The 10,239-nt window shown below is 23.0% G+C and overlaps 4 protein-coding genes across 4 annotated transcripts, besides 20 other annotated features; 3 read left to right on the top strand and 1 right to left on the bottom strand.

Annotated features, from left to right (window-relative positions):
* Positions 1–445, bottom strand: EDI_274480 (uncharacterized protein; the record flags this gene model as incomplete). The annotated part of the gene is made up of 1 exon (XM_001737666.1): positions 1–445. A coding segment is annotated over one exon (445 nt), but the record flags the coding sequence as incomplete, so codon positions are not given.
* Positions 446–615: 170 nt separating this feature from the next.
* Positions 616–675: a sequence feature (AT_rich).
* Positions 676–2,055: 1,380 nt separating this feature from the next.
* Positions 2,056–2,211: a repeat region.
* An 848-nt stretch (positions 2,212–3,059) lies between these two features.
* Positions 3,060–3,087: a sequence feature (AT_rich).
* A 576-nt stretch (positions 3,088–3,663) lies between these two features.
* Positions 3,664–3,750: a sequence feature (AT_rich).
* A 69-nt stretch (positions 3,751–3,819) lies between these two features.
* Positions 3,820–3,861: a sequence feature (AT_rich).
* Positions 3,862–4,259: 398 nt separating this feature from the next.
* Positions 4,260–4,405: a sequence feature (AT_rich).
* A 58-nt stretch (positions 4,406–4,463) lies between these two features.
* Positions 4,464–4,492: a sequence feature (AT_rich).
* Positions 4,493–4,591: 99 nt separating this feature from the next.
* Positions 4,592–4,637: a sequence feature (AT_rich).
* A 117-nt stretch (positions 4,638–4,754) lies between these two features.
* Positions 4,755–4,798: a sequence feature (AT_rich).
* Positions 4,799–4,823: 25 nt separating this feature from the next.
* Positions 4,824–4,848: a sequence feature (AT_rich).
* Positions 4,849–5,028: 180 nt separating this feature from the next.
* EDI_274470 (uncharacterized protein) lies at positions 5,029–5,934 on the top strand (the record flags this gene model as incomplete). Its single annotated transcript, XM_001737665.1, has 1 exon — positions 5,029–5,934. One exon carries the CDS (start codon positions 5,029–5,031, stop codon positions 5,932–5,934), a length of 906 nt encoding a protein of 301 aa, XP_001737717.1.
* Positions 5,935–6,078: 144 nt separating this feature from the next.
* Positions 6,079–6,109: a sequence feature (AT_rich).
* Positions 6,110–6,250: 141 nt separating this feature from the next.
* Positions 6,251–6,346: a sequence feature (AT_rich).
* Positions 6,347–6,364: 18 nt separating this feature from the next.
* Positions 6,365–6,455: a sequence feature (AT_rich).
* Positions 6,456–6,776: 321 nt separating this feature from the next.
* Positions 6,777–6,817: a sequence feature (AT_rich).
* A 78-nt stretch (positions 6,818–6,895) lies between these two features.
* Positions 6,896–7,852, top strand: EDI_274460 (uncharacterized protein; the record flags this gene model as incomplete). The annotated part of the gene is made up of 1 exon (XM_001737664.1): positions 6,896–7,852. One exon carries the CDS (start codon positions 6,896–6,898, stop codon positions 7,850–7,852), a length of 957 nt encoding a protein of 318 aa, XP_001737716.1.
* A 268-nt stretch (positions 7,853–8,120) lies between these two features.
* Positions 8,121–8,144: a sequence feature (AT_rich).
* A 348-nt stretch (positions 8,145–8,492) lies between these two features.
* Positions 8,493–8,520: a sequence feature (AT_rich).
* Positions 8,521–8,550: 30 nt separating this feature from the next.
* Positions 8,551–8,576: a sequence feature (AT_rich).
* A 36-nt stretch (positions 8,577–8,612) lies between these two features.
* Positions 8,613–8,711: a sequence feature (AT_rich).
* Positions 8,712–8,754: 43 nt separating this feature from the next.
* Positions 8,755–8,805: a sequence feature (AT_rich).
* A 164-nt stretch (positions 8,806–8,969) lies between these two features.
* Positions 8,970–9,839, top strand: EDI_274450 (uncharacterized protein; the record flags this gene model as incomplete). The annotated part of the gene is made up of 1 exon (XM_001737663.1): positions 8,970–9,839. One exon carries the CDS (start codon positions 8,970–8,972, stop codon positions 9,837–9,839), a length of 870 nt encoding a protein of 289 aa, XP_001737715.1.
* Positions 9,840–9,936: 97 nt separating this feature from the next.
* Positions 9,937–10,010: a sequence feature (AT_rich).
* Positions 10,011–10,239: the final 229 nt, after the last annotated feature.

Below are 10,239 nucleotides of genomic sequence, written 5' to 3'. Positions count from 1 at the left end.
CTAACTTCTTTCTCTTTTTCTTTACTAGGTGTTGTTTCATTTTATCCATTTTCTTTCTTCTTTCTTCTAACTCACAATCTCGTCTACTTAACATTCTGAATTGATTAAGAAATGAATGGAGAGGGATTTCTATATTATCTTTGATGAATGAATTGAAGTGATTTTGTTGAGTTAGAATATCCTGTGATGCATTCAAAATAGAGTTAGTCAGTTGAGTTGCTTTGAGATTGTTTAAAGTCATTTCACATAATGAATAAGAAATCTCAACTTGAAGTAAAGCAGCTTCATGAAGTATGTTTTTGAGTTTGATAATATTTTGTAGTGTTGAGAATAGCTTCTTTTCTGATTCGATGGACTTTTCTCTAATCATTTGATATTCTTGATCAACTGTTTTTATTCTTTCAATTGTAAATAACTTAAAAATCTCATTTCCCATTCTGTTCATTCTCTTCTAATTCCAATCATTGTTTCTTTTAATTCAGTGTCTTTTCATTTTGAAGAACTAATCATCACAACAATTAATAAGTTATTATAAACAACACTATCTTGACATAAGAGAAGAAATGAAATGTTCATAAAATGAATCATTAAAAGGATCTAATAATCAAAAATGTGAATAATTCATAAATAATAAATTAATAGAAAGAATAATATAAAAAATAATAAAAATATTAAGTTCAATTTTTAGAAAAAAGAGAAAAAGGAATTTCACGAATTTACAGAAAAAGAACAAGTTCACTTCACATCATTCTTGTTTAATGTCTATTTCATCATTTCTGTTTATCATTCTCATTTCATCGTATTATTTATGTCTTGTTTGATTTTATTTAGAAGAATCATTGTAATTAATTTAATCATAATGACAATGTGATTTGTGGTGTTGTGTGAAATAAAATAAACAAGGAGACATTAGTCAGTTTATTTGTTAGAATTAAACTAAACTCGAGTGTGGTTAATTTATTTCGTTGACGTTATTTTGTAATAACTGATAATAAACAATACCTATATTTAATAGTTAAAACCAATATTCAACAACATGGATAATTTTTGTTTTGTAGTGATAGAATTATTGTGTGGTTTAAGAAGTTCTTGATATTATTAACCCTCGAGTCATTACGAAGTCTGCACTTTAACCACAAAAATGAATAAAAAGCAGAAGTGTGTGCTTGTTTAGAAAAACACAAAATTCAATACAAATACTGAACGTGAAATTGTATTTGATATGAAAGAAATTTCAGGTGTTAAACTTTTCATATCCCAATTTAGAAGTTAAAAATCTTTTCATTCATGATGATAAAAAACGAAAGTATTATCCTTTGTCTATTCATGGTGATAGACATGTGGATTTGAAGAAGTTTATTAAAGATAATAACACAAGACAACTATCATTTGATTCAGACGTGTTAAATACACTTTGTTTGATTTGTGGTTGAGTGTCACCAGATAGAATATTAAATGACAAGGAAAGAACAAGTTTTTGTTGATAAAGAATTTTTGGATGATGAAGGTTTTATAGAGATTTATCCAAATGACAAGATACCTAATCTGGTGAAAAGTGGATGACTTAGTTTATCATAAAATCTCAATGGAATGAGGTGTGTTATAGAATTTTAATGAAGAATTGATGATACAATTTGTTAGTCATTTGACATGCTTTTTGATTATGTGATAATAAAAATGGTATTATGGTTTTACTTTGAAAAAATACGTAAATTTAAAAGACGAATGTCATAGAATACAATTAATACATTAAGTTGCATAATACAACAATAAACTATACTTTGTTTATATCATTTTATAGTGAATATACGGTTATTCATTTGATGTTGATTTTGTTTGTGTTTATGTTGTTCTGTCTTAATTTCATTTGTTTCTTTTCATTAATTATCATACCATTTATCACATGAACTTCCTATTATTTCTTTATTTCGTGTATTAGTTTAAAATGCTGTATTAGATGAAATACTACAACAAAGATAAACAGTCATAATAAAAGAATGAGAGTATGTATCATTTGTATTGAGAAATAAATGAATTAACATCATAACATTATATTTTCATTAGTTACTTCAATCATCATTGTCATAATATTTTAACAATAATTCCAATAGAAACAAACAGTATTATCATAATAGAAAAATCACATAATAAAACACAATAAAGAAATAGGAGAAATGAAAGAATAAAGAAGAAACAAATGAATTAATAAAATAAGAAGAAGAGATGAATGAATTGGAAGAAAATGAACAATAAAAGAATAACAATAAACTGAATAACACATAAAGAATGAATAAAAACACAACACTATAAGTATAATTACATTTTAACAAAATAACACAAACACTAATTATGTAATTAGTGAAGCAATTAGAATATTTTATTTATTTCATTCTGTTAATATATTAAAATAATGATATTCAGATAAAAGAACATTAAAAATAAACGTTATAATTGAAACAGAATGTATAAAAATAATTGAAATATCAATTCTCATCATTCATAACATCTCATTGAGAATATGTTTATTTGTTTCATTTTTGTTCTTTTTCTTGAAAATAAAATAGAAAAATATGTTAATTCTTTTTCAAGAAATACTTAAAGTAATACGTAATTTTCATTTTCATTTTTCTTTGAATATTAACAATTTCTGTTGTTTAGTTATGGATGATATTTTTCAAATAAAACATGAGAAAAAACTTAAATCCATTAATTTTGAATAAAATTAATGTAATATTGTTATCTTTTATCAAAATTATTGACTGTTTTTAGTTGTAATTGAATGATATGAAATAAATAAAGAAGGTGTTGTATTGGTAATTAATTCTGATATTCAACACTTTATTTCTGGTATACTAAAGTTAATACCACATCAAGAAATTGTTCAGAATGATTAATTGAACATTGGACTTGTTGTAGAAGAATTATTTCCATCTGTATTGATTCTAATAAGTACTTTATTATAATTAATTGTTCAATTCTCAAATGAAGGAAATTAGTAATAAAGTGGTATAAAATTCATCAAGAAATTATTGTTAATAAAGGAAAAAATAGAATTAAGGTATTAATTATCATTATTAATTTTATAATGGTGAATCTAAATTAATAAGAATACTGATGATAAATTTCATTTTCTTTTATTTTCATTATTTTGTTATTCACAAACACCTTCACTTCTTAAACTCATTGTTGATAGATGTTATGAAGTTTTTATTGATATTCTTTACTCATTCTTCTTGTTATTATTAAAGTTCACATTGAATATTCTCATAATAAGTAAATTCAAAAAAACAGTTTATACCATTTGAAATTGTTTTTCATGTATTATTCACTGTTTTAGATTTGTTATTTAATGTTAGCAGAACAGATATTACAGATAAATTTCTATATATTCACATAGTCCTTTTTATTGACATTGTGTTATTGAAATTATGTATTTTATTGAAACAAATTTAGTTGGTTGAATTATCAATAAAAACAGTAGTTATTTAGTTGAAATACCCAATATAAACGAAGAAATAACTAAAACAGTAATTAAAAATAACATAGAAAAATGGAAAATATCAACGTCATTGAATAACATCAAACAGACTAATTACAGTTATTCATAACAAAGATTTATTAACAGGAGATGATATTAAATTTACATCATGAAATAATGTATTCAAAATAACAAATAATTATAAAACAATATTATTGAAGTTACAAAAATATAAAATGAAAATTATAACAAAGAATTATTTAATAAATTAAGTAAATACAAATTAGTACATGAGAAGTTAAGAAGTATAAAACACAGATAAGTGGAAATAAATCTAGATGTAATAAATATTGTTTAATTTATTTATAATTTATAAATAAAAACAGAAATAGACTGAATAAAATGAGAATAAGAATAATACAAAATAAATGAAAAATGGTATGTTATACTTATATAATGATAACAGTTTTGATGATATACATTAATAAAAGAAAATATTAACATAATGCTGTAATAATACAGAAGAATGATAATGAAACAAACATTAATTTTAATAAAATTACATTTCAACACAATAAAAATTTAAATATACAAGTAAATATCATTATTTTACGTGGATAATAGAAATAATAAACACAGAGAATAAAATAATTAATTCAATCTTTTTTATTGTTTTGTTTGTTCACTGGTTTAACAAATTCTTGAAAGGATTTTTTATTATAGAAATAAACATTGTTACAACAAACCATTTGTCAATGAATATAATACTATTAGTTCAAACATAAATAACAATAAAATAAATGATAAATTTAATTAATAATTCATTTTAAAGATAATTAAACTTCTACAATGTTAATAATTAAAAATAATAAGATAACATTAATAATAATATGTAATTCTTAAAATGAATAAACATAAATTTTAATTGGTTTGTATTAAATGATTGAAATAACAAAAACACATTTTTATGTTTTACGAATAAGTCAATAAAATTAAGTATAAATTTATTATTTACAACAAAATAAAAGATATAACCTGTTTCATTAATAGTCTATATGTTTATAAAATAACAAATTAATTTGTTAGCTCTTATGTTATAACTTTCTTTTATCCATTTATTTTAAATAAATATAAAATATTCATATTTATTTTTATTTAACACTTCATTTAAATAAATTATGTATGTATTGTAAAATCAAATTCTATACAACTTTCTGTTGATAAAATAAAAATAATTTCATGTAAAACTAATGAAATGGTAGTGAGGCATTAATGCTATAAAATTAATTATTTTGTTGAATTTTATTCTTTTATTTATAACTAACTGTTTTAGAATTAAAGATGCAATTTTATTTATAAATAAAATAAAAGGGGGTAAAGTTTGTCATTTTAAATACGTTAAAGGTATGATGTTTCGATAATTAAACACTTATTTTTACAGCATTATGTAAATAAAATTGACAAACATAATTGCTGAACCAAAAAAAATCTATAAATATTAACGTTATATAATATTTAAAGAAGTTGAAATTACAACTAAAAAATAAACAATGAGTGTACCAGAAGATAAACCAAAAACAAAAATACTTTTGATTGGTGATACAGGTGTTGGCAAAAGTTCACTTGGTAATTTTATTTTAAAGAGTGATGTTTTTATAGTAGGTGATGGTGCTAATTCAGTAACAAAAGAAATACATATTGGGTGTGAAGGAAAAGATGATAGAAGTGATTTAGTTGTTATTGATACACCTACTCTTCAAGACACAAGTAAAGAGAATGAAAGCTGGTTAAATGAAATGATTAAATATATTATAGGGCAAGGAGGGATACAAACAATTGTTATTGTTTTAGATTTTAATAATGATATACTTTCTCATGATTTAGAAACATTGATCGAAATTATGTGTAATGTTTTTCCATTTTATCCCTTTTGGAAGCATGTTTGTATTGTATGGACTAAGTGCTATTGTTATACACCAAAAAATATAATAGAGAGTCATAAGACGATGAAAAAAGATTTTTTTAATAAACAAATAAAGAAACGTATTGAAGAAATAACAAAGAGAGAAGAAATTATTAATATGCCACTAATGGTTTATGTTGACTCGCAACCAGAAGGAGAAGACAATAGTAGATCAAAGGAGGAGATTGAAAGACTTCTAAAAGAGGTTCGGGGTTTAGGTGATATTGAAATTTATAGGGATTTAGAAACAAAAGGCTCTGAATATAAAGCAATCATAGAAGAAAAATATCGACAAGAGGATTTAACAGAAAGTGATAGTAATACAATACCACAAGTCAAATACATGAGAAGAGAAATAAGAATCGGATATAATGGAATAATTAATTGTGGTGATTGGGAAGTAGTAGCTAATAACACAAACAGTAATAGAGTAAAGAATTTCTTCGTTTGGTTATTAGAATGTTGGAATCACTTCGTAAAAGGTAATGCTTAAAATAATTCATTCTTTAATGGATTGAAATGATGTTATTAAAATTGTGATAAAAATAATTCACAGGCTATGTATTATATCAGAAGAGCCATAACAAACATAGTTTATAAACCTAATTATTTTAAACAACACAAATATACTTTGATGATATTTTTGAATTATTTAAAATAAAAAAAAAGATGTAACAAATATAACACAATAAATAATTTCATTTTTTGATAATACCTTACTGTTATTTACGATAATACTAAGAAAAAATTAGTCATTAATTTATTATTTCAATATGACTAATAAAGTGAGTAAAAAATTGACTGTGTTGTTTTAATAATATTCATATTTTTGTTTTGTATAAATATATAAATAGAATCAACTATTTATAATGTTAATTTTTATTCCGATTATTTAAAAATAATATCATTAGCGTCACACAAACTAATTTTTAAAATAATAACAACGAATAATTACTATTATTAAAAAATGAGAAATAATAATTTAATTATTGTAAACAATTATTAAGTAATATAGCAAATATATTTCGAATGTTGAACGAAATTATTTTATCGCTTTTTGTTCAAATGTTATATCATAAACATGTTTATTTATATTTATCTCTTGTTAATTTCCATTTCAAACAAACAAAAATCATCCAGTTTTGAATAATTGCTTAATCAGTTAAACCAAAATAAGCTTTAATGTAAAAATAAATATAAATACATCATAGGAATTAAAAGAAATGTTGTAATAAAACGTTAAATAGTATTTATGTAAAATTTGATAAAAATAAATTGTTGTTTTTGTATAAACATAGAATAATACAGCGAGTATTTTAAGAACATTGAATTGTGTATATTTATTTTAAACAAAAATAAGATATTTTTATAATAAACATCATTCAACAAATCTATAAATAATTTTTTGTCACAATAAAATACTATTTAAAGAACTTATAAGTGAACAATGATCAATGAGCATAGGAGGAACAAAGGAAACTAAATTAATAGTGATTGGAGAAACAGGAAGTGGTAAAAGTTCGCTTGGTAACTTTATCTTGAAGAAACTTAATAAGTTTAAAGTAGGTGATGGTGCTAATTCATTAACACAAGAAACAAATGGAGGTTATGGAGAAGGTGATAGAAAGAATGTATTTGTTATTGATACTCCTGGTTTTAATGATTCTAATGGTAAAGAAAAAGAGAAAAAAAATATTGAACAAATGGTAAAATATATCCAAACAGAAAGTGGAATAAAGTCTATTGTTATTTGTTTAGATATTAACAACCCTCGGTTGTTAAATAGTACCAAAACAATGATTCGAATAATACATGAGATTTTTCCTGTTTATGAATTTTGGGAACATGTTTGTGTTGTATGGAGTAAATGTTATTGCTACACACCACAAAATGTAATTGACAAAATGGTTGAAGGCAAAAGGAAAGGTTATAAAAAACAGTTGTTAAATTTCGCTGAAGAAACAACAGGAGATTCAAATTTTGTTATACCAATGTACTTTGTTGATTCATCTCCAGATGAAGGAGTAGATAACACTAGGTCAGAGAATGAAATTATATCAATGTTGAGTTGGGTACGTACTTTACCTTCTTTAAAAAATAAAGAAGTAAAAAGTATAAAATTTCATAACACTTATATAGAAACGAAACAAGAAACAAAAATTGTTGAATTAAAACATGATCGCATAAAGTTATTAATCAATAAGCTACAAAGAGAGAAAATAGTTGGATATGATGGAAGTATTAATTACACAGAATGGACTGTAGTGAAGAGTAAGCCTGTAACTGAAAAAATTCCAAAGAATCTTGTTGGTGCTTCAGAAACAAAGCTTCAAGGATTAAAAACAGAAATTGGAGATAGAAAGTTTGAAGCTGTTGTAGGTGGAGTTCTTAATTATGACAAGTTGTTATAATCTTAAATCATCACATGATGATAAGAATGGTTAGAAACTTACATTAACTAAACTATCTTTTTTAATTTATTCATTGTTTTAATTGGAAAAATATAAAATGACTTCTATATGAGAGTTATAATACTTTAATCATTAACTCATTGTTAACTGATTGATAAGCCATAAAATAAATTGACAATATTAATTTTATTCATAACACCATTATTTATAAAAATGAATAAATAAACAGATAAAAAGGATTTATGATAAACAGTTAACATATGTTAAGTTATAAATTATAAATAATAATATACAATAAACATTAAGAAGAAATAAATCAAAGCATTAAAAAATCATTGTTAGTCATTAATAGTCAATGGTTGTTATCAAGAAGGTAATTTATTGATAACTTCTTTTTAATGGTATCAAGATAAAAAGCATCATACTATTATTTGATATTATTAATTCAATAAAATACCAACATTTTGTTATAAGTTAATAACCATCACAAACTTATAAATCAAATAACATTATTGAAAATACAAATAAACCATAAAAATAATCGGTTCTTCTTTTTTTTACATTTTCCATACACACATTATCAAAATATTACCCCAGTATTATCATGTTATCGTTTAATTCAAATATAAAGAATGATTGGTTAATTTTATTCATTTAATATAAATATACTCTAATTGAAAAGAAGAATAAGCAATGACTTTATAAAATTTTAATTAAATAAAAACGTTCATTTCATAGTTATATCATTGTAAGGTTAGTCATAATAAATATAAATAAAATTGCTTATTTTTAATTTATGAAATTGCAATTTTAAACAAAAAAATAATAAAAATATGGTTATTTTTAACTATTTAAATAAGGGTGTTTATTAAATTTTACTAACTACGTTATGGTTTGTTCCGTATTTTTAAATAACATTAAAATAATTTTATAAAATGATAAAAATATAATTACGATTAAACATTGTTTTTCAATTTAAAATAATATTGCATTAAATAATTTCAAATGAGAACATTAAATTGTAAATAAAAATGGTAAACATCATTTAAAACAAGTGGTAATTATAGTTTGTCGTTTTAAAATACTTTTTAAACAAATTACAGTTCAGTAATAATCAATGAGTAGAGGAGAGTCAAAAGAAGCCAAAATGGTATTAATCGGAGGAGTAGGAGATGGTAAAAGTTCACTTGGGAATTTTATCCTTAAAACCATTAAATTTGATGTGAGCAGTAGTTCTGCACCAAAAACACAAGAGACAGTTGGGTATAATGGAGAAGGTGATAGAAGGAATGTATTTGTTATTGATACACCTGGAATTCAAGATTCAAGTGAAATGGATGAAAATCAAATAAACCAAATGATTGATTATATTAAAGAACAGACAGGAGTACAAGCTGTTGTTATTGTTTTAGACTTCAACAAAGAAGTGTTGTCAGATAATGTTGAAAGAATGATAAAATTAATTTGTAATGTTTTTCCAACAGAAGGTTTTTGGGAACATGTTTGTGTTGTGTGGACAAAATGCTTATACAATATATCCGAAAACGAATTAGAAATAAAAATTAAAACAAAGAAAGAGAAATTACTTCCAAAATTAAAGAAACTTGTAAAAGATACAACAAGAGATGATGAAGACATTGAATTTCCAATGTATTTTGTAGATTCTGTCCCATTTGAAGGAAGTAATAACAGTAGAACGGAAGAGGAAATTAAAAAACTTCTAACTTGGGGTTGTTACCTAACACCAATTAACAAAAAGAGAGATACAAAAAGAACAATCAAATTTAAAAACATTGACATTGAGACAAAAGATGTCAAATCAATCGAAGAAGCAAACAAAAAAGAAGTAAAGTTCAAAACTGAACATAAAGAGCGAGAGAAAAGAACTGGATTTGATGGAGAAGTTACATACACTGAATGGAAAACCAAAAGTGTTGAATATGAAACTGAAACTAGACCAAGTTCATCAGGGTGTGTCGTGATGTAATGGTAGAAATGGTAACATTAATTGACTTTTTGGTTAATTGAAAAATCTTGTTACAAAATGAAAATCAGATGGCTCAAATTTTAACTGTGTTTGGTTCAAAATAAAATAATAAATGAAAAATTGTTTAATTTATTTTAAAATAAATACTGTATATTCATTTATTTATTAAAACAATGATTATTTATGATGAAAATAAAAACACATATTGAAATATTCAATATACATTATAGTCACTATTTAATTTATTGTAGAAATAATGTTAATAAAAATAAAAGAAGTTAAAAAAAGATAAACCAAACATACGAAATAAACAAATAAAAATAATGAGTCATAATTTATATTTAAAAATCTGATTATCTTAATAAATGACAACCCAATACTTAATTTATATTATTGATTA

Source organism: Entamoeba dispar, genomic scaffold (assembly GCF_000209125.1).
Source record: "Entamoeba dispar SAW760 scf_1105229460769 genomic scaffold, whole genome shotgun sequence".
Taxonomy (NCBI): domain Eukaryota; phylum Evosea; order Mastigamoebida; family Endamoebidae; genus Entamoeba; species Entamoeba dispar.
Note: the sequence above shows the minus strand (reverse complement) of the source record. Positions and strands in the feature narration are given on the sequence as shown.